Here is a 23545-nt window from a genome sequence, read left to right as displayed (position 1 = left end):
GGCCTGATCCCCAACAGCACTGAATAGAACAAAATCCACCAACAATGTTTCAGCATCTAGAGCAGGGATCCCCAACCTTTTGAACCTGTGAGCAACATTCAGAAGTAAAAGGAGTTGGGGAGCAACACTAGCATGATAAGTGCTGTGATTGGCCATTTGGTAGCCCCTGTGTGGATAGTCAATCTACATTGAGGCTCAGTTTGGCAGTGCACCTGGTTTTAATGAAATCAAAACTTGCTTCCAAGCCTGGAATTCAAAAATAAGCTGCAGCTTTGAGGCCACTGGGAGCAACATCCAAGGGGTTGGTGAGCAACATGTTGCTCACAAGCTACTGGTTGGGGTTCACTAATCTAGCAGAGTAAAGGCTGTTACAGTAACAAAGAGAGGATCAACTTCATATATGAATATCTAAAATAAATACTGTATAGAGATCAACTTAAGGAGCATAAGCTGCACTGCTTTTAGAACTGTTTTTTTTTATATAAAATATTTTCAAGCAGGAAGTGTTACCAAGCTCATGCAGGCACATAGATTCCTCTTGGTGGGTGTTACAGAACCCTGCACATTTTTTATAGCGGAGTGCTAGGAAAGCCACATAAGATTTCAGGGGGGGGTCCCTTTGTCAGGTGACCAGACTTGTGTGGTTTTCCTTTTACTGAGCTAATATTACTTGTAGTGCTCTTTTTGGCCAACCATAGGGAATTGGTGTTCCTCTTTCTCTTTTGAGCTGTAGTGTAACATTACTAGATCATGTACAAAGTCAAGTCTAATAAATGCAGGTTCTTGGGTTGCAGCAATTGCGTTAAGGACAATTGGTGAAGACCTTCCAGTGCGGTTTCCTAGACGTGCACCAGACCTTTCATCAGATCTGGACTACGTCTTGGAGAGGTTTTTGGACATGGCAAACACCAGTGCTAGGCTGTTAATGCTTCAATGAGCACAAATATTTTTACTGTCGGATTGTGATTGACATCGAAGCGTGTCACAGATTCACTGACAAACGGAGAGATGAATATAGGACTCATTGAATAATGTTTCAAACCTGTTAAATAAGAATAGGCAAAAAGGATGACTACAAGGCTTGAACTTCCAGTTTCAGCATTAAGGTGGCCATAGACGTAACAATTACGATTTTTCTTGGAAAAGATGTTTCCACGAAGATCGTTCGTTTCAATACATATGTGTAGAGCTGAATCGTCAGATAAACAGGTAGATATACAGGTAGAAACAATAGAATTCTACCTGTATCTGACGATACAGCACTAACAATGACCGATGTTTGGGTGCCTTCAAAGGAGCCCGACCAAAATTTTCCATCCAGCCCAATCAATTACCCAACCGATATTCAAGTCTTCTGCCAATATTGGTCGACTCTTTTCCCACCATACACTTACCGAATATCGTATGAAAATTAGTTTTGTACGATATCTGTGCCTCTATGGCCACCTTTAGGCTAGGGTCAGATGATTCCAGATTTTGGCCTGCAGAGAACCAGCTCCTCATTCAGGCTCTGCCTGCACCTGGAAGCATTGTCTCTGCTCTGGTGCAGGCAGACTCGGCAGATTTCTACAACTACATTTTACGTTGGAAACCACCCTGCCTGCAAAACAGAAGGGGAGGTATTCCAAGTGCTGGCGTGAAAATCTCAGATTTGTGTTCTCTCTTACATCCCACTCTCAATTCAACCGAGTATAGATTATTACAACTTTTACAGAGTAATTAATATGACACCATATGGTTTATGGGAACATCAGATTGAATCAGATGAAACTAGCTACGAGGCTTTGGTTTTAATGATAGACAGGAAGTCGAATAGAAGAAGGCTGATACAGTTAAAGACTTATTAAAAAACGATGGCACAGATACGTATCCCCAGCTAAATACTAAGCACAAAAATGGCCACACGTGGTTCCAGCTTTCTATAAATTCCCCAAATTAAAAAAATCTTCCAAATGCAAACCCTATGTATAAAACTTGCAGTTATGAATGAGTCCTTAGGACAAGGCAAAAAAGGGGATTTGGACTGCAGATAATCTATCCAGGAAGAGGAGTGTCTACTTAATAGTCAGAATTGCAGAGGATTGCTTCTTAAAGCTATACCGTTAAGAGCAAGAAGTAGAATACAGACTGAGACTATCTTAAAGGAACAGTTCAGTGTACAAATAAAAACTGGGTAAATAGATAACCTGTGCAAAATAAAAATGTTTTTAATATAGTTAGTAAGCTAAAAATGTAATGTATAAAGGCTGGAGTGACTGGATATCTAACATAATAGCCAGAACACTACTTCCTGCTTTTCAGCTCTCTAACTCTGAGTTAGTCGGCTGAAGGGGGGCCACATGGGACATAACTCTTCAGTGAATTTGCAATTGATCCTCAGCATTCAGCTCAGATTCAAAAGCAACAAATTAGTGGAAACCAAGAGAGCTGCAAAGCAGGAAGCAGTGTTTTGGCAGATATCCAGTCACTCCAGCCTTTATACGATACATTTTTTGCGTAACTATATTAGAAATATTTTTTATTTTGCACAGAGTTGCTACAATCACAACACAAACTATTTGTATACCAAAATCATGTCTAAACTCATATCACATAACATAACCCTAATGAACACACCCAGGCCAAGAACATTGGAGCAATACGAGCCTGTGCCCTGTGAACCCCTTGTCACAAAAATGCCATCAAAAGCCCAGCAATTCTTGGAACTTCTCCATCCCTTTACATATATACACTGACCACCATGTTACCAGGGATTTTGGAACTTCTATTAAACAATGAAGTATATTACTAAAGGTATAAGGGGCTGTGGGAAAGACTGTAACAATACTGAGCAGAATGGGAGGTCCAGTGGTGCATACAGTACACCAACTAATAAAGGTATGGGATCTGGAAACCCATTATCCAGAAAGCTCCGTAATATGGAAAGGCCATCTCCCATAGACCCTATTTAATATTTACATGATTTTCTAATAGATATAAGGTATGAAGATCCAAATTACGGCAATATCCCTTATCCGGAAAGCCCCAGGACCTGGGGATTCTGGTTAACAGGTCCCTTACCTGTACTAGATCACTAAAGACTAAAACAACGAACGAAAGCTATATCAGCAATAAACCAAAGAGGTTTGGAAGGATAGATCAATGGCAAACAACATTTTGTTCTGATTGCAGCCGTAATTAGGCAAAAACAGTGGTGGTCAAAAAACACCCATATCCGACTGTCACAGATTCCCATAGACAACTACACTACCTTGCAAAAGTATTCACCCCCCCCCCCCTTGGCTTGTTAGCCTCCAACCTGTAATTTAAATGTTTCTTAATCTTATTTTATGTGATGGATCTGCCCAAAATAGTCTAAGTTGGTGAAGTGAAATAAGAAAAAATATATATAAAAAAGAATTAAAAAAAAATAAACTGAAAATTGGCATATGCTTTTGTATTCTCCCCCTTTGCCATGATGCCCCTAATAAATCCTGGTACAACTAATTACCTTAAAAAGTCACATAATTAGTGAAATGACGTCCACCGGTGTGCAATCTAAGTGTCACATGATCTGTCAGTATAAACACACCTTTTCTGACATGGTACCACAACACACCTGCCAAGAGAGGGTCGCCCACCAAAACTCACAGACTGCTGCCTCTCTGATTAATGCCCTCCTTGCACAGAGACCGAAGGTAACCCTGAAGGAGTTGCAGAGTTCCACAGCAGAGACTGGAGTTTCTGTCTATAGGACCACAATAAGCCGTACACTCCATAGAGCTGTGCTTTATGGAAGAGTGGCCAGAAAAAAGCCAATACTTAAAGTTAAAAATAAGAAGGCACGTTTTAAATTTGCCAAAAGGCATGTGAGCGACTCCCCAAATGTATGGAGGAAGGTGTTCTGGTCAGATGAGTCTAAAATTTAACTTTTCGACCACCAAGGAAAATGCTATGTCTGGCGCAAACCCAACACATCATCACCCCAAGAACACCATCGCCACAGTGAAACATGGTGGTGGCAGCATCATGCTGTGGGGATGTTTTTCAGCAGCTGGGACTGGGAAACTGGTCCGAGTCGAGGGAAAGATGGATGGTGCTAAATACAAGGATATTTTTCAGCAAAACCTGTGTCAGTCTGCCTGTGATTTGAGAATGGGACAGAGGTTCGCCTTCCAGGAGGACAATGAGCCGAAGCATACTGCTAAAGCAACACTCGAGTGGTTTAAGGGGAAACATTTAAATGTGTTGGAATGTCTTAGTTCAGACCTAAATCCAATTGAGAATCTGTGGTCAGACTTGAAGGTTGCTGTTCACAAGCGAAAACCATCAAACATGAAGGAGCTGGAGCAGTTTTGCCTCGAGGAATGGGCAGAAATCCCAGTGGCAAGATGTGGCAAGCTCATAGAGACTTATCCAAAGCAACTGGCAGCTGTAATTGCCGCAAAAGGTGACTCTACAAAGTACTGACTTTAGGGGGGGTGAACAGTTATGCACACCTGTAGTTACATCATACAGGAACTGGCCATTGCCCTACGTGTTTCGACCAAAAGCGGTCTTCATAAGGGATAAAAAAAGGCAGAAAGAACATTATGTCATAACCGATTTTATACCTTACGGGTGAGCGGAGGACAACTGTATTGTGGGATATGCCCTAGAACTCAAATGGCAAAAGTATGAATGATCGGCTGAACAATGGGGTGAAATTGTATTTAAAGATACAGAGTGCTAAGCTTAATACAACAATGAAGGCAAATGTGACCGATTCATCAAGCTTTGCAAAGCCTATGTCATCATCTCATCAAGAAATATTTTAAGAAGTAAATCATAAAGCAAAATTGCTGAATAAAGCATTCCAACATTAAAAAATCTGCAGCCAAAGATCCAATTCCACTGAGGGGATACCAGGCACCTTGCATTAGTGCCCCCTACAAGAATATATATATAAAAAAAAGTTTCAAATATATTACACAAACATGCAAATAACCTACAAATCATCTACACTACAGCATAGATTGTGAGAGAACAGTCATACATACCCAGAGGGAAACAGGAGTCTTATAGCGTTTCCATAAGCATGAGCAAATATCAGGCCAATAATATTGAAGACATTATCTGGTCTGCAAAAGCAGGACCGATTCAGTGAGGGGGAAGCAGTGGCCAGAGGTTCCATGGTACAGATAGAAAACACTGTATGAGGGCAATGTGGGGGTGCAAAGGATGCACAGTTTCATGAAGAGGCAGAAGAGCCATTTAATAAAGGGCTAGTAGCAACTACTGTATTTAATCTCATTGTGTAAGGGCATTGTACTGCTTAGCCATTGCTTGTTTAACCACTGTCCTAGTTTTTGACTTTCTAGGATCCTCCTTTTTAATAAAAACAAAAGGGGAAGCACAGAAATAGCACAAAAGCATTGCCCATATATGTATTCCTTGTCTAATTAGTCTACAACACTCTGTTTGACAACAGTCATCACTTACATTGTTAGAGGACAGGACAACAAAAAGCACACTGTTCTTTTCATTTATACACAGTACACACAGGTGACTAAAGGTGGCCATTCACGGGCTGACAAAGACTGCCCACAGAGCAAGTTAAAATGTTTATTTGCCAGTGTATGGTAGAGTCCTGCAATGGGTCGGGTACCCGCAAAAACCTGCGTTACCCTGCTGGTGGAAGTTCCGGGTGCGGGTATAGACGCGGGTCGCCGGTTCTGCTGGTTGGGCCGCGGGTCTTCTCAATAGCGATTTTTACTCCTTTTTTCTGATAATGCCTACTTCCGAAGAGGTCACTTCCAGTTTACAATGACAACACTTCCTGATTCTTGATGGTCGGTGGGTCGCGGGTCCAGGTTGCGGATAAGGTACTTGTGGGTCGGGTAGCGGGTCCAAGCGGGTTGTGGGTCGGGTACGGGTTCCAAAAAATGGACTCGCTCAGGACTCTGGTGTATGGGGAACTCCAACGGGCTTTCCAGACCAATATCTGCCCGAAAATGAGCAATGGGCCATGGAAAAACTACGCAAGAACTGAGCCAGCATCATGGAGATGAGATTACCAAACTAACGGATCTTTCCCCTGATCTGCTTACCAAAAGTAATCCAATTGTTTGGTCCTTAAGCGAAACAGGATAAGGTGCCAACTAGCTGATGCATTTTTGGACAGAAAATCAAACCTGCCCGATCGAAATCAGGTTTATTTTTGGCCAGTCAGAGGCCCCATACGCTGGCAGGTAAACTACCAAATCAGTCTAAAGGACCCTAATTGGCATCTTACATATACCCAAGTATGGCCACCTTTAGATTTCCATTTCTTTTGGTTTGTCTGCTTTCCTATGCAGAAAAAAAAATCTTATTGTTTTATTGCCCGAAAAAACCTTAAATCTTTGGATTATTGCACGAAACCCAGTGCAGATCAGGATATCTTTGGGACTTCTACATGAACTCAGCAGGTCTGAGTTGGGGTACTTTTTTATTCGGACTTTTAACAACATCGAGGTTTAATAAATTCTGAAAAATTCTATTTTTTTTCCCACTAAAAATTCAGATTTTAAAGAAAGAAAAAAAAAACTAGAATTTTTCGAGTTTTTGGCATTCGGACTTTAATAAATAACCCCCTAAGTGCTTTATTGACAAAATGAATTTTACATTTGCGTAAATGAATTTGGCCAGCTTTGGTCAGGATCTTTTATCAGCCAGCTAAACTGCTAACGGCACAGTGACTGTAGACTTAGTAGGAGAATGTACAATATAGGCTGAGCCAAAGTTAAACACAATCTGAAAATGTACAATATGCAAGTGCCTCCTCCCCACTGAGTATACAAACTGCAAGGTCGGAGTACTGCACATTCCACTAGCTGGAAGAACAGTTATAGGGCAAAAAACAATACAAATCAAGTCAGGAATCAACCTTGTCTGGAACATAAGGAGTTGCCAACAAGATTAATGAAGAGTGGAGGAGCGTGTAATAAATGTTATCTTATACACTTGAGGAACAGTCTCTGGTAGTGACAGAGAGCATATTTAGGCAATCCTTTGCATGTAGTGTACAGGTATGGGATACATTATCCAGAAAGCACCAAATTACAGGAAGGCCATTTCCCATTGACTCAATTTAATCAAATACCCAACATTTTAAAAATAATTTCCTTTTCCTTTGTTAGAATAAAATAATACAACAAAAAACAAAGTTTGGAGAGCCCTTACAGAATCACAGGATAATGTACTTAAAACCATTAAAAATATGAGCAATTCCAAAATTAATAAGGCTCTACTAATAATAATACTCCGTGCAAGAGATTTTGTAGATTGCACCAGTGTACGTAATAACGTAAAAAAAAAAAAAATCATTATTGAGCACAAAAATGGACCACCATTAATCTTTTTTTCTCTTTAAAGGCACTACATGATATAAACAGTCATGAAGCAACGTGTAGTAGTACAAAATACTGTGTATGTTTTCTGTGGTGCTCAACCTTGCTGAAATCCTCAGTTCCAGTGATCCATGCAATGTAGAAAATCAGATGGCAATCTTGCTAAATATTTGAAATTTATTGAGATCTCCACACGACGTTTCGGATGAACGACCCCGAACCGGAATCCACATATTTACTCACTTTGATCCGCTACCCGACCCTGACCTAAGACTACCATTAAACAGGAAGTGATGTTGCTGTAACCCGGAAGTGACGTCATCAAAAGTAGGTGAGGACAGACAAAAAGTTTTGTAAAATTTTAAAAGGAGTAAAATATAGACAATATAACATAAGAAATTTAGATGAGACCAGCAACCCACATCTATACTCACACCTGAAAATTCTACCCTCAGCAGCAATGCATCTAAATGAATTGCTAATTAGCCATGCAGGCTGTGGCTTCCATATGTGTTGGGTTTTAAAGGGGTACAGTGGCAAACCTAAATACAACTCTTTTAAATGGACCTCTACAAACACAGGTGTATTTAAGCATTGAAAGCAGAAGTGCTTTCATGCGCCTATGTCAGTACAGGTCCCTTTAAATGAATTTGATGTGTTCCTTTCTGTGCTCCCCTGCAGATGAGCGAATTAAAACAGAATGAAGGGGAGTGCAGGTTTGAGCGCTCATCAGTACAAGCCCTCAGTGCTGGTTCTTGGTTTGCTTTTATCCGCAGGCTGAGAATGAACCTGGCGTAGACATTAGCCTAAGATGTGTAAGAGCAATTCCCACCTGAATACAATGAAATGAGCTGGCAAGAAGCAAAACAACAAGTCTGCAATTAGCCACACAGAGCACCTGCTAAGTAATTAACAACATAGGAATATACTGTACAGACAATGCTCCTTGTCACAGGGTGAAAACACAAAATTATAAGCTATTTACAGAACACCCATTTTACGTTTTTCAGGGGATCAGGAAAAAATTATGTAAAATCAGGGAAAGGCGTTAAAGTAACAGGAGTCTCTTTTTCTTTGAGTTACAATATTTACAGTGTTAATAACAAGGGTTAAAGGAGAAGGAAAGCTATCGAAGCAGTATATTGCAACAGATGAGCCACAATAGTGCAAGCTATAAGAGTAGATTCATTCTGCAGAATGCTCTACCATAACGGAGTAAACACCTCTAGAAGCTCTCTCTCTGTGTTTAGGATAGCAGCTGCCATATTAGCTTGGTGTGACATTACTTCCTGCCTGAGTCTCACCCTGCTTACTTATAGATCTGAGCTCAGATTACAGGAGGAAGGGGGAGAGAGAAGCAAACGGAGCATGCTCAAGCCCTAGCCCTGGAGGTTTAAGCTGAATACAGAAGCCCATGTGTACACAATAGAAGGAAATAAATGCTGTTTTTCTTTTGACAGAGGACTCAGAGCAGAAATACTTTAAGGGTTTACTGGTGTATTTATATAGACCTTTCTGATAAATCTTAATTAATTTTAGCCTTTCCTTCTCCTTTAAACATTGCAGCGTTAATGTTACACTATGGGGGGCATGTGCAAGTCAGTCACATACACAACCTAAAGAAATAAGTAATTGGTACAGGACTGTATAAGGGGCAGACTAATTGGAATTGACCATTTCCAGGCAGAACCATGGCAAAATATACATCTGGTTAGTATTTTAAACCTCTTTATTTCACAAATAATAACATTCATGGAGGGAAAAAAACTGTTTTTGGGAACATCAGGACAAATTTTTGATGTAAAATCAGGGAAAACATTACTTAAAATCAGGGAAATGCACCCATTGAAATTCATTATAGATTGGTGGGACCACAAATAAAAAATTCAAAATGCAAAATGCGGGGAAAACTTAAAATCAGGTTTCACTCTATATAATTATGCACACTGCAGAAAGTACTGGGCACACTGGGCCTGTACTGGACAATCAAAGACTAATCCAGTTGGGACTATACTGGATCCTTCTGATCATGTCCCAAGTTTATGAGTAACGCTGGCATGACACAGTCAGATATGTCAAACTGAAAAACAAAATAAGAGGGGTACTAAAATTGAACCACTTCATAGCTCATAGAACCCAAGTTGCTAAATGGAAAGAGCATGTAAATTAATTTGCATACAATTGCCAGTTTGATTACTTGCTATTTAAATGGATCCTGTCTTTATTTTTATGATGTAGTTTTTATTTCTAAAGTACACTGTTTACACTGCAAATAATTCATGAACCAGCAAGTATATATTTTTTAGTTGTAATATTGGTGTGTAGGCAGCCAGCTCAGGTCATTTTGCCTGGTCATGTGCTTTCAGAAAGAGCCAGCACTTTAGGATGGGACTGCTGTCTGATAGGCTGTTGTTTCTCCTACTCAATGTAACTGTGTCACAGTGGGACCTGGATTTTACTATTGAGTGCTGTTCTTAGATCTACCAGAGAGCTGTTATCTTGTGTTAGGGAGCTGCTATCTGGTTACCTTCCCATTGGTGTGTTGTTAGGCTGCTGGGGGGGAAAGGGAGGGGTGATATCACTCCAACTTGCAGTACAGCAGTTAAGAGTGACTGAAGTTTATCACAGCACAAGTCACATGACTGCGGACACCTGGGAAAGTGACAATATGTCTAGCCCATGTCAGAATTCAAAATTAGATATTAAAAAAAGTCTGTTTGCTCTCTTTGAGAAACAGATTTCAGTGCAGAATTCTGCTGAAGCAGCGCTATTAACTGATGTGTTTTGAAAAAGAAAAAAACATTTTTTCCCATGACAGTATCAGATCCATCCACTCCCCACATCCCAAATGCACCCACTTTAGAGCCACAGAAGCCTATAGTACATGTTGTGGGACGACGAGATATGGGACTTGCAGCCTTCAGCTGTTTTTAAGCTAAAATTCCCAGCGTGGCTTAATGACCTTCGACAGGCAATTCAGCAGCGACTTTATGGACACAGGGAGTTAGTGACTGTTATAAAGTGACAACCCCTTAACTCTGAAAAGGACACTGCAAACACATTTGGGATTGAATTAGCAGAAGTTATGGGCAGTATGAGAACATGCAGAAAGATTCATTTCTTTTGGTGTCCCTGGGCAATGCTGTAGAAGAAGTATTATTAACCAGCGTAGTAACGGTTAGACATAATCATACATATAAATAAGCAGAAAATCCATTTTCAGACTTTTTCAGCTCAAGTCATGGTTGAGGCCCAGTGTTTACCAGCCCCCCCTTAGCTCGTAACAAGGTTACAGACATTTGTAAACATCTCTGCAGCTAGGGTGGCCCGTATTTTACAGGCCTGGCCAGTAAAAATTTGGGTTGATCGCAATGTTATTAATAGGGAAAAAAAATATATATATAGGAAGGTCAGGATTTTTTTCCAAAAAAGGTGGCAACCCTAAATCCAGCCCTCGTTTGTACAATATATAGGATAGAAAATATTTCCACCCACAAATTTAAGTCAGACAAGGCTCTAGGGCCCCCAGGAGGAGGGTTGGGCGACCCCTCAGTTTACCTGAGCAAAATCACAACGCAGCCAAAGGTTTTAATAGACATTTATATAGAAAAGGCCTGAGTCAAACACAGTGGTAAAAAGCAGAGCGTGAAGAGCAGGGATATTGCCCCGGGGCATACAGGTGTTATAGGAGAGTGTAATGGGGACTTCTGGGCTGTCAGTGAGGTGCAAATGTTAAACAGTCTTACAGCGCCTCACAGAAAGGCTACAGCCCCTCTTGGCCGCTGCCCGACCCCAGGAGAGCTGCCCGACCCCCAAGAGAGTTCCACAGGGATGTGGGACCCAAGCTCGTGCCTTCCCAAAGCCCAGCTGAGCGTGCGCCCGGATTGCAGCAGGCTGTGCAAGGTGCAGCGGCTCGGGGCAGGGGCAGCACGTACAGAGAATATCAGCAGGCTACTATGGATCGGTCTCACTGCCAACACTAGGCCGGAGCTCATCCCCGGACTCTCCTAGCATTGACAGCCGCCCAAGCACACGTCACTCGCCGCAGCCCAAAGCCTCCATTCCCCGCCTGTCACCCAGCAATGGCCAAACAACGCTGCCCTTCCCTGCACCGCCGCTAATGCTGTTGCACCTACCATGGTACAGATAGAAGCGATCCTGGAGACTGTCATTAGGATTTCAATCCGCCCGGCGCCATCTTCACCCGATCACCGCTAGCAGAAGCAGCGGCAGTAGACAGGCCGGAGCCGCGCGCTCCCGCCCTATGGACACTAAGCTGCCGTGCGCGCTCTCCGTGCAGGGGGGGGGGTCACTCTGCGCGCTCCCGCCTTCCCTACTTCCTCCACGTGAATGCGCCACTCGAGCACAGTCAGGGGCAGAATCCCAGTCACTAAGAAGGAGGGAAAGGGGTGGGAAGGTTGGAAACTGCTGTGGGACCGTCCTGCTGCCTGGGAGGCGCTACCAAAAGTTCTGGCTCGGATTCGTACAACAAAATAAGACTAATTAGCACGGGAGCAGTTACATGAGTAATTGTGAAGGAATTTATATCCGTGTATAGTGGAAAATAAAGGTAGTGTAGTGTTACTGAAAATACAGCTACGCATGCGCCATGTCTGGGGCCTAGTGATGTCATTTGTGTCACATGACTGACTAAAACTTGTATATGTAAACAAAAATGTACCCACTGTTATAAATATATAGGATAATGTTGGACTGGGTGCTGCCATCTCAGGGCCCTCCCCCCAGGCCACTGCCTCATTCATTGAGGTCCTCCCAGGGGCACTCTGGCAATGAGGTGAGTTGAGCAACTTGCCTCAGGTGGCAGCCCCCCACTGGGTACCAGGGGCGGCAAAAATGCCACTCCTGGTACTTTTAAGAGCTGAGTTTCCGGTTTCTGCGGCTCTTCTAGTGCAGAGAGTGCAATTATGCACTGCGCTAGCGTCCTGGCCCTCTCCACTGCCCTCAGGGACCCCCCCTCTGGCGCAAAAAAGTCAGCGCAAAAAGGTGAGCACACCAGGGAGGGGGGCAGCAGCAACATCAAGCTGCCTCAGGCGGCGGAGGTGCCAGGATCACCCCTGGGTCCTCCACATGCCAACGCTGCAACTAGGGTTGCCACCGGCCCAGTATTATTAACATGTATATATATAGCGCCAACATATTGTGTAGCCACTGGCCTAGAGTTGCCAACTTTTTTGGAAAAAAATACTGGCCTTCCCATACATTTATATTTTTTCCCTATTAGTAACATTGAGGTCAACCATCATTTTTACTGGCCAGGCCGGTAAAATACAGGCCAGGTGGCAACCCTATACTGGCCTAGCCGTTAAAACACCTGCCAAGGCTGGGGCTGGTATTGCAAATTTACCAGCAATGTAGCTGTCTGTAAATTTGTTATACCCCCATAGGTAGATTTTCAATAAGACTTGGAACCTGCCTGACAAAAAACAAAAAATAAGAAGGAAAATTGCTTCACCTTTACAAAGTTGCTGAAGCAAAGACTCCTTGATTGGGGCTTTGGAGCAGTGATGAAGTACCGAAGTACTGCCCCGGCCCCCACATGGTCCTTACACATATGACTGCGACACCAGCAGGTCAGTGAGTGAGCGATGTTGGTTTTGTTTTGTGGAAACAGAGAGTAATAGGGAGAAGTAACATGGTATGCCAAAGTAGAGAACAATGAAAAGAGGCAGAAAAAAGTTAAACACAAGTGGAAGAAAATTGGATCAATGACAGTTATAGAGAGTGGGAAAAGAAATAAAAATACTAGTAAAGGTAGAAAGGCGTAGCAAGTATATGTTGAGAATGTAAAATTGAAGGAAGTAGATTGATGAAAGGTGGCTGATAGACAAGTAGGGTTGCCACCTGGCCGGTATTTTACCGGCCTGGCCGGTAAAAATGATAGCCAATCCCAATGTTATTAATAGGGAAAAAAGAGAAATATATAGGAAGGCCGTTTTTTTTTCCAGAAAAGGTGGCAACCCTATAGACAAGCAAAACAAAAATAATTGAAAAAGTTATTCAGATGTGAAGAAAAAGTGAGAGCAGAAGGGAAAGTGGAGGAAAGCAGCAGAGAAGACATGAAAATAACAGTAAAGCAGAAAGTACTGAAAAATAGAATGTGGGTGGGGTGTTCCATATACTTTTTATATCTATAATAAATTATATGATTGTGGGCCTGTGATTCGTGTTCATTCATGCGTTGCAGTGCCCATGTTGGTGGCATAGTAGTGTAAACTGTACCTTCATTTTACTCTGACAGGACTGCACTGTGATTGTGTGCTTGGGTACCAGTGCCTCGTGCCAATCGCTGCATGTGCTTGGGGTGCCAGTATCCATTATTGTTCACTGTATAACATGGTAGGGGTGCCGGTATCCACTGCTTCTCCGATATAATCTTCTTGGGGTGTCAGCATAAACTGTTTCCATAATTAACACTGCCAAGCCTGAAGTAGTAATCTGAATATTCCAGGAAATGCCAGAGGGGCAGTTGTATTTTGGGCTTGTGGGGCACTGCCTGGTTCTCTGAGAAAATTGGTCTATTGTAAATCTCAGACCACATATGGCCAGTGGAAACTGCTTTTTTTCATAATATAAAATATAGCATTTACAATTCCAGTTTCCACTGATTCTCAATAAAATGTGCTTGGCTTGCAGTACCCACTACCACAAATCCATAATATGATGCTGATGCCATTACCCATTCTTTAATGCAGCTGTCCCCCAACCTTTTTTACTCAATCACATTTAAATGTAAAAAGACTTGGAGAGCAACACAAGCATGAAAAAATCCATGCGGGTGCCAAAAAAGGAATGTGATTGGCTGTTTGGTAGCATCTATATGGACTGCGACAAAAATAAGTAATAGAATTGTCGCATGGTGTCGCAGCGTTGACATGCGACAGTCGCATCGCGTCGGATCAATGCTTCGACACAGCCAGAAAAAGATACAATGTTTCTAATTGGCTTTTGGCAGAGAGCCCAGAATAGATAGTTAAATACTTTTGTAACAGTTTTAGATAAGCAGGTCTCTAGGGAGAACTCCAATAGGTGAAAGATACAGGCTGCACTCCGGATAAGTCAAAAAAGGTTTATTACAGCAATAGGGTTAACAGTCCCTTAATCATAGGCAGAGAGAACTGGGAGAACTGACTCACATTTTAGAGGGCAATTCACCTTCATTAGCAAAACTGTAATAACATGAAAACCTGCCAAATTTTGTGAAATGGATATGGTAATTAGGGGGTGTGGTGACAAATATGGGTGTGGTCAAAAAAAATTGCAGCGTGTCCCTCTTTCTGTTTCCAAAATGTTGGGAGGTTTGCCACCTGGCCGGTATTTTACTGGCCTGGCCTGTAAAACTGATGCTTGATGCCAATGTTATTAATAAGAAAAAAATGGCAAGAACATAGGAAGGCCGGTATTTTTTTCCAGAAAAGGTGGCAACCCTAAAGGGTTTGGTTCTCCTTTAACAACAACATGAGGGCTGCAGCCTGTCCATTATCCCCAGCAAATGCTGCCTCTGTATTATTTTTCTACAAACTGTGAGCAACCAGAGCAGACACCTCTGTTCAGAAGTGACACAAGTCACAGAACTATGCAGTGCAGGCGTCTGTATATTATAAGCCCGCCCATCTACCGCCAGAGCCCAGCCCCAACCCGTCAGGACCCCATATATGTGTCTATATCATTTGCCGGTATTTTTATAGTGTTTAATGTTAGCGGTGTATTATTTACAGTAAGCATAGACTATATAACTAAACAAGATAAGCGATGCAAGAACAGTCGTAATGAGGGTTGACAACGAACAGGCAGTGGCTTGGACAGACGGAAATGCTTCATGTCGGGGAGGCGGAGCCTGCGTTCTCTCTTTCCGCCGGACTCGCCATCTTCCAGGTAGCCGCGTGAGAGCTCGGGCTCCGATATTTGATCAAAAAAAAAAAAACAACGTCCTTGGCCTTTGTTGTTCTCTGTGTGACGCAACGGGCTGCCAGGATTGATTTATATTAAACCGCGGAGGCCCAATTAGCGCTTTCACTGGTAGTTTGGGCACTTGGTATACGGCCCCCCGTACTTGCATGGCAGCCCAGTCATCGCGTGTGTATATGCGCTAGGGAACTGTGTAGGGTGTTGCTGTTCGCAGTAATGGAGTCAAGCCGGTATTTTGGAGGCAGAAAAGCTGATTGACTAATGCTCTACATACAGTCTCATCTCTGGAAACAAACTGGGGATCCTGGGCCCAGATAGGCAGCAGCACTTACATTTACATACAACTGTAACCATGCAAGATCTCCAATTAGATCTCATGGAAAGTTGCCTAGTGCTTCTTTTTTTTCTTTTCCCTTCTATAATTACTTTAAATACACTTGGGGTTGAGCTGCCATTAGATATGAGGGCTTTTTATGCAGTTACAAATAGAGGCGGTGGATGTGCCACTCAGTTCTGACAGGGACAAACGCTATAAGATCTGGAAGTCTCCCATAGACTCAATATATAAATCTAAATCTTTAAAAAATTTTCTTTTTCTCTGTAATAATTAAACAGTAGCTTGTACTTGATCCTAACTAAAATATAATTAATCCTTATTGGAAGCAAAACCAGCCTATTGGGTTTATTTAATGTTTACATGATTTTCTAGTAGACTTAAAGGAGAAACAAACCCCTTCTTAAAAAAACAAAAACCCTACTCTCCTACCCCACATAGACCTTCCTCCCCCCCAGTCTAGCTGCAACTCAGGATGCCCCTAACACTTTACTTACCCCTCCGTGCAGATTCAGGGATCGGAGTTCATGGCAGCCATCTTCCGGGTCTTCGTGTCTTCTTCCAGCATTTTGGCGCAGTTGTCGCAAGACCAGAAGTTGCTCAGACTGCGCAGTGCCGCTCCGCTAGTCTCATTCTCAATTTACTGAAGACCCGGAACAGCTGCTGTGAACTCCGATCCCTGAATCTGATGTGTTTTCCCTGATGAAAGTTCTAGTATCGAACTGAAACGTTGGAATGAATAAACCACCTTTTTTTTTTTTTTTTGTTTGATACCAATCGCAAATTCCTTGGAGTGCTGTCTTTTTGCGTTACTATTTGTTTCCCCGCTGATTAGCACCCAGGTTTATACCTTTGGCTTATTAACGGACCGTCAAGTGTAATAAATTAAAATTTTTTAAAGTCCTGTGAGTGCGGTATTTTCATGAATTGACTTCTATTAAGTTATAATACTTGCACTCAGGCAAATAATCACCTTTTTCGTGAGTATGACTCCGTAGTATGTGAAATGTGTAGTTCACCTTTTATTTTGTATGCTGTTGTAGAAGGAGCGTTTCTTAAAGGAATGGTTCACCTTTAAGTTAACTTTTAGTATGATATAGAATGGCTAATTCTAAGCAACTTTTCTATTGGTCTTCATTATTTATTTTTTTACAGTTTTTTTATGCATTTTTCATCTGTATCTTTCCAGCTTTCAAATGGGGGTCACTGCCCCCATCTAAAACCAAATGCTCTGTAAGGCTACACTCTTATCGTTGCTGCTACTTTTTATTACTCAACTTTCTATTCAGGCCTCTCCTATTCATTATTCCAGTCTCTTATTCAAATCAATGTATGGTTGCTAGGGTAATTTGTACTCTAGCAACATGATTGCTGACATTCCTAATTGGAGCGCTTCTGAATAAAAATCTAAAAAAACACTAATAAAAAATTGAAAACCAATTGCAAATTGTCTCAGAATATCACATACTAAAAGTTAATTTAAAGGTGAACAACCCCTTTAACAACATCTTAAAGCTGTTTTATTTTAAATGTATTCTGCTTTTTTTACAGCCAAAATCTATTGCTGTGTAAAGCTCCAATTTGAATGTTCGCTTACTTTATTATCTTTTCTTTCATGCCCTCTCCTATTCATCTTCCAGTCTCGTTCAAACCACCACCTGGTTGCTAGGGTAAATTGAGCCCTAGCGGCCAGATTGCTGTTCAAATTTTAAACTAGAGAGCTGCTAAACAAAATTATTCAAAACCACACAATTAATGACCAATTGCAAATTCTCAAATTTTTTCTCTAGCATATCGAGTGAATTTAATGGTGAATTACACATAACAACCAGTGCATTTGTATAAGCTCTAGCTGGGCCTTACTGATAATTCCATGTTTTTCCTTAGTAATCTGCAAAGATGACGAACACAAGAGGAAAAAGGCGTGGAACCCGTTATATGTTCTCCAGACCCTTCCGCAAGCATGGCAAGTACTTTTATCACATGGATGATGTCTGATTTGTTCTGGAATAACTGTTCTCCCTTTATATAGTCTCAATGACATTTCTTGCCACCCTTGCTGTTCCACCCACTTTTTGCAAAAAAAGCCCATAGAAATTGCCTCAATATGTATACTTTATTTCCCATTATGTTAATGTGCAAGTTTATATTGTACATTATCCAAATGATTTTGATCCCCTGTTATTGTGCAGTTTTCTATGTCAGGGACCTTTACTAAGCCACTTCCAGGCAAGCGCATATCTGAAAAGATCTCTAGCATGGATGCTTTATTTATTGAATGCTTGTATATGCATCAGATTAAACAGTTGTCCAGACATGTGTTCAATAAAATAGCACTAATGGGTATGTAAATAGGTGTTTACTGGTTTTGAAGTTGAGAATATTTTACAACACTATAAGCTAGTGTACTGTATAGCTTTGGTGTGCTCTAATCTTCTTTTAGCTTATGCTGCAACTAAAAACAAATTTCAGATTCATTTATTTTTTCACAAATTTTCATTCTGTATCGCATTTTAGTAGTATCTTCACTTTGTAATGTCAGTTTGCAGACATTCCAATGCATAGTTGAGATCTTCTAGTTTGGTCATTAATCCTTTGGATACTTGTCCTGGGTGGCTCACAAAAATGCCATCTCAAACTCCTGGCTTAAAGGGGACCGGTCACCGAAAAAAATATAACAAATCCTTATTTTATCACGTTTGTCAAGCAAAATAACTTTAATTACACTCTATAGATTATTTGAATAAGGTTTCCTTCGGACTGGGAATTCATAATTATAGCAAGCAGGCAGGCACCATTTTGTGGATACTTGTTAATCAAGCCTTGCATCAGCTCAAAATCTTGTTTTTGCACGAGAATGGGGCACCCCTGATGTCCATCCCCATGCACTGGCTACACAATTGAATGGTAAAGAGGGGGAATGTGTGGAGAGCAGTGACTTCTAGGAAGTGCTGAATGGAAAGTAATTGCCTGCCCCGTCTCTATGCCTAAAGATGGCCATACACTATAAGATCCGCTCGTTTGGCAAGGTTGCCAAATGAGCGGATTTTAACCCGATATGCCCACTAACGGCTGGGCAATATCGGATCGGATTACAATACTACGAATGGGCTCTGACGAGTCGCAGGACCGCATCAACTAGCCGATGCAGTCCTGGATCATACAAAAAATCAAACTTGACTGATGTATATCTGCCCGATTTTCGGCCTGATAGCAACCGGGAGGGCCCGTCTGAGGCCCCACACATGGGCAGATAAGATCGTGAATCGGTCTAAAGGACCAATATCGGCAGCTTTAATCTGCCCGTGTATGGCCACCTTTAGGCATAGAGATGGGGCAGGCAATATTTGATTGACAGCTGAGATTTTTAAATGTTTACAACAGCTATGAACACTTAAATAAAAAAATGATTTGGATTTCATATTTAATTTGAAAAGCACTTTTATTATACAGCTTTTTATGTCTTGGTGACAGGTCCACTTTAAAGCACCTAGGAATAACATTATATAAATTTGCTCAAAATTATAAAGAAAAAAGTACCCCGTAGGTAACAACCTAATCAATATCCAGCATACGTTAAATCTCTTAGGATTTAAATAAATTAATTAAATAAGTTAAGGTGAAAAAAGTGCCCAATCAATTAATTAATTGATCAACTACTTGATTTTAGAATAATTCATAAATACTATAAAGTGCCAATTAGTGCATAGTATCCATTGAATAATTTAATCAATTATCATTCTCACATTAAATGACAATTCATGGTTGAACTCAACCAAAAAAAGATAAAATGACAAAGTTCATCAAAGGAGTGCAATTAATTGGGAAAAAAAGCTTAAATGAAGTGAGGATTATTAAAAAACACATAGAAAGGTATATTAAATTAATCAAGTGCTGGTATTTATATAAAGAATGCTGGAAATTAAATTAATTGAAAAGATCCCATTAGATTAAAGTATGACCACAATTGGGTAAAAATAATACAAATTTAACATTATCTGGTGGTTAATGAGGGTTGTTTTGTCTTATAGGCGCAGTTCCTCTGTCAACTTACATGCGCATCTACAAGAAGGGTGATATTGTGGACATAAAGGTAAGAAACAGGCTATCTATACATTTCTTCAGCATGCTATGCATTGTGTCTGAGACGTATATGAGCCTCTGTTGCATGTGGCTCCAGCTAAGCCCTAAATGCTGTTGGATGTAGGATTGTGTAATTTAGCAGCAAGCCACCGTCTCATTGGCTCTTCTAAACGCTGGTCAAGAATTCTGCCAGTTCTGAGAGCATGTAAAGGGGCATGATGCACATTTAAACCACTACAATTTTATTTATTTTTTCGTCTAGGGTATGGGCACGATCCAAAAAGGTATGCCCCATAAATGTTACCATGGCAAGACTGGCAGAGTTTACAATGTTACACAGCACGCTGTAGGAATAATTGTAAACAAGCAGCTCAGGTAAGTGCTACTGCTGTTCCTTATCACTTTTTCACCAAGCCCTTTTCACTTTACCATTTGGATCTCTTGTGTCTACAGTGGTCATTCAAGAGGGCAACAAAAAATTTCCCCTTAAAACCCAGGCAAATCCAACGTATTTTGCTTGTGTCCTGTCAGCGGAAACATTGTTTTGCCATTATGCTCTGTAGTAAAAGCAAGATCTTATGGAAGCACTTTGCAAATAGGCGAATATCACGGCACTAGCTTGGTAGATACCATATGGTGACCATGCAGAAAATGTCCTGCTACAGGCTCATTAAATGGGTGGTTCACCTTTAAGTTAAGTTTTAGTATCTTCTAGAATGGTTAATTCTTAGCAACCTTTCTGTTGGCCTTCAGTTTTTTTGTTTTTTTTAATTCTTTAAATTCTTACGACTTTTCAGCTTTCAAATGGGGATCACTGACCCCATCTGAACAATAAACGATCTGTAATGCTAAGAATTTATAGTTATTGCTACATTTTATTACTCTTTCTATTCAGGCTCTGTCCTTTTCATATTCCAGACTCTTATTCAAATCCATGAATGCATGGTTACTAAGATAATTTGGCCCTTGCAACCACATTACTGAAATTGCAAGCTGAGAGCTACTGAATAAAGCTTAAAAAAACAAATAAAATTAAAACTAATAGCAATTTTTCGCTACTTCATACTTAAGTTAATTTATAGGTGATCCACCCTTTAATGCCAGCTTTTTGTAATGGCAGTTCTTGGCTGTTTGCATGATTGATAACTTAGTCTCTCTGAAAGTGGCCATAGACGTAGCAATTTACGATCTTTCCAGGAAAGACTAATCATGAGTTGTACATATAGAAACAATAGAATTCTACCTGTATCTTGACTATTCAGCACTAACAATGGTTGATGTTTGGATGCCTATAGTGAAGAACTAAAGTAGCTAGAAATGTTGTATGCGCTGTGCTGTTGTCACATACTGAGCTTAGATACCCATTCTCAATATACAGTACACATAGAATAGAAATGTCACACTATAAGGCTGATTAGTAATTAATACAGATAATTACAACATGGCAGCACAGAAACCAGTGCAATTAGCATCAGAATTAAATAATCAGCCCTGTAGCATCAGCTTATATTACAGACCAACCTCATTTTCTGCTTGATAATTAGTGACGAGCCCTAAGCTTAGCTTCTCAACAGCTGCTCAGAGCCCACTGAGCATGTGTGTCACAGACACTTTCCAAGATGGTGACCCCCCTGTGACAAGTTTGAAGTTCTGGATCATTGCTGCTATTGAGAAACTAAAACTTTAGGCTGGTGCAGTAAGTTCAGTATATACAATATGGCATTTTTAACCACGTTCATTTTTAGGGTTTACTTCTCCTTTAAGGAGCTCATTATATTGAAATCAACCCCCAAGGGAGATTGGAGCTAAATGATTCACTTGCTTTAGTCAAGCCATGTAGGATGGTGTCTGTATAATCCAATCCTGCACACTGAACGTTGAAGGGATTTTCTTTTATTTGCAAATTATATTTACAGATGCAGCAACCTTGTACATTTGGCACAGTTGCATTACAGCGTCATTAATAGACCAATGATATCTTTCCATTTGAATGTACAGTCATGAGTCGAAGTCTCGCTAAACGTTATAAGTTGTACACTAAAATATTGACACTAATTCAACTACAACTTTACATATTCCTACAGGGGCCAGATTCTTGCCAAGAGAATCAATGTTCGTGTTGAGCACATTCGTCACTCTAAGAGCAGAGACAGCTTCCTCCAGCGCGTGAAGGAGAATGAGAGGAAGAAGAAGGAGGCCAAGGAAAAGGGAATATGGGTGGAGCTTAAACGCCAGGTGAGTGTAAATGCGTTAACAGGCTGTATTATTTAATGCAGGTGGGAGGGATATTTATAGTACAGGTAGGGGATCCATTATCCGCAATGCTCCGAATTACGGAAAGGCTGTCTCCCATATACTCCATTTTATTAAAATAATCCAAATTTTTAAAAATGATTTCCTTTTTCTCTTTAATAATAAAACAACCTTATACTTGATCCAAACTAAGATATAATTAATCCTTACTGGAGGCAAAACCAGCCTATTGGGTTTAATGTTAACATGATTTTCTAGTAGACTTAAAGGGGTGGTTCACCTTCAAACAACTAGTTGTTTTCAGATAGATCACCAGAAATAACTACTTTTTCCAATGATTTTCTATCTGTTACCGTTTTTCTAAAATTAGTGTAATTTTTCACCTTTTGAAGCAGCTCTGGGAGGGGTGTCGCCGACCCTGTAAACTTCTAAATGGATACATTTAGTTGATACGTTTCTTATCTTTGTCCCTGCTGAGCAGAATCTCTGGGTTTCATTACAGGCAGCTGTTAGAATTGATACAATAGTTACTAATACTCTAGAGATGCTCCTAAAAAATGTATCTGCACCTGAATTACTGAGCTGCCAGACTCAAACACCAGAGACGGGAACTTTAAACTTAGATTTTGGAAAAACTGTAAAAAATTAATTAAAGTAAAGTAATTGAAAAAAAGTCTTTATTTCTGAGGAACAATCTGAAAACAACTAAATTTGAAAGTGTTTGGAAGGTGAGCAACCCCTTTAAGGTATAAAGATCCAAATTACTGAAACATCAGTTATCCGGAAAGCCCCAGGTCCCTGAACTTTCTGGATAATGGGTCCCATAGCTGGATTACTGTAGTTTCATACAGGCATGTAAATCTGTTGCTTGTGGTGGTTACATATACTGATTATGTTTTGTTGTATATTCGGCTTTCACCTGAAGTCTGGGAGGTATTTTCGTGGCTCTTGGGTCACATTCTGATGCTCGATGATGATATTTCTCCTAACTATTTGCTTTGAGCAGATATGAGTCTACCATTTCACCGGTTCTGAGAGCATTTAGAAACTATTGAATGGAGATGTCTGTTTATTTTTTTTTTTCCCCCAGGGTGTATAGCAAAATGTTAATTGTATATTCTTTTTATCCTTCCAGCCTGCCCAGCCCAGAGAAGCTCATTTTGTTCGGACTGGGGGTGTCGAGCCACAGCTGCTTGAGCCTATTCCATACGAGTTCATGGCATAAATGAAATAAAGAATATTTCTTTTGGAAACTGACCGTTGTCTGAGGACTTTTTTTTTTCTTATCTTCCACCCATACCAGTTAATTCTGTGAATAGAATTTAGGTTTAAGAATTCCCTTCTATACAGTTTTTTTTTAATAGGAAAAATGTAACCATAAATATATGAACCTATGGTGTTGCGCCTGCAATAAAGTTAATTTTATGCAGCCTGTCATTTTCAAATGGTACAGGTATTGGATCAGTTATCCAGAAACCATTTATCTAGAAAGCGCTACCGGAAGGCCGTCTCCCATAGATAGACTCCATTTTATCCAAATACAAATTTTAATAAAATGATTTTTTTCTCTAATAATAAAACAGTGCCTTGTACTTGATCC

At 40.6% G+C, this 23545-nt stretch overlaps 2 protein-coding genes and 1 non-coding gene across 5 annotated transcripts in view; 2 read left to right on the top strand and 1 right to left on the bottom strand.

The window, feature by feature from the left end:
- Nucleotides 1–11660, bottom strand: part of usp12.S (ubiquitin specific peptidase 12 S homeolog) — a 45538-nt gene extending 33878 nt beyond the window's left edge. The window contains exon 1 of the mRNA XM_018250273.2: nucleotides 11486–11660. Coding sequence (XP_018105762.1) covers nucleotides 11486–11521 — 36 coding nt within the window. The 5' untranslated portion in view covers nucleotides 11522–11660. The remainder of the gene's footprint in view (nucleotides 1–11485) is intronic.
- A 101-nt stretch (nucleotides 11661–11761) lies between these two features.
- On the top strand, nucleotides 11762–23202 carry MGC80700 (protein). Of its 3 annotated transcripts, none has more exons than XM_041583111.1 (6): nucleotides 11762–11919; nucleotides 17497–17575; nucleotides 19641–19702; nucleotides 19955–20067; nucleotides 21777–21927; nucleotides 23081–23202. In XM_041583111.1, the coding sequence occupies exons 2-6, from the start codon at nucleotides 17509–17511 to the stop codon at nucleotides 23168–23170; spliced, it is 483 nt and encodes a 160-aa protein (XP_041439045.1). In that variant the 5' UTR covers nucleotides 11762–11919; nucleotides 17497–17508; the 3' UTR covers nucleotides 23171–23202.
- Nucleotides 20103–20234, top strand: LOC121400821. The gene has a single exon (XR_005965951.1). It is a non-coding gene; the product is annotated as a small nucleolar RNA SNORA27 (small nucleolar RNA).
- Nucleotides 23203–23545: the final 343 nt, after the last annotated feature.

Source organism: Xenopus laevis, chromosome 2S (assembly GCF_017654675.1).
Source record: "Xenopus laevis strain J_2021 chromosome 2S, Xenopus_laevis_v10.1, whole genome shotgun sequence".
NCBI lineage: Eukaryota > Metazoa > Chordata > Amphibia > Anura > Pipidae > Xenopus > Xenopus laevis.
Note: the sequence above shows the minus strand (reverse complement) of the source record. Positions and strands in the feature narration are given on the sequence as shown.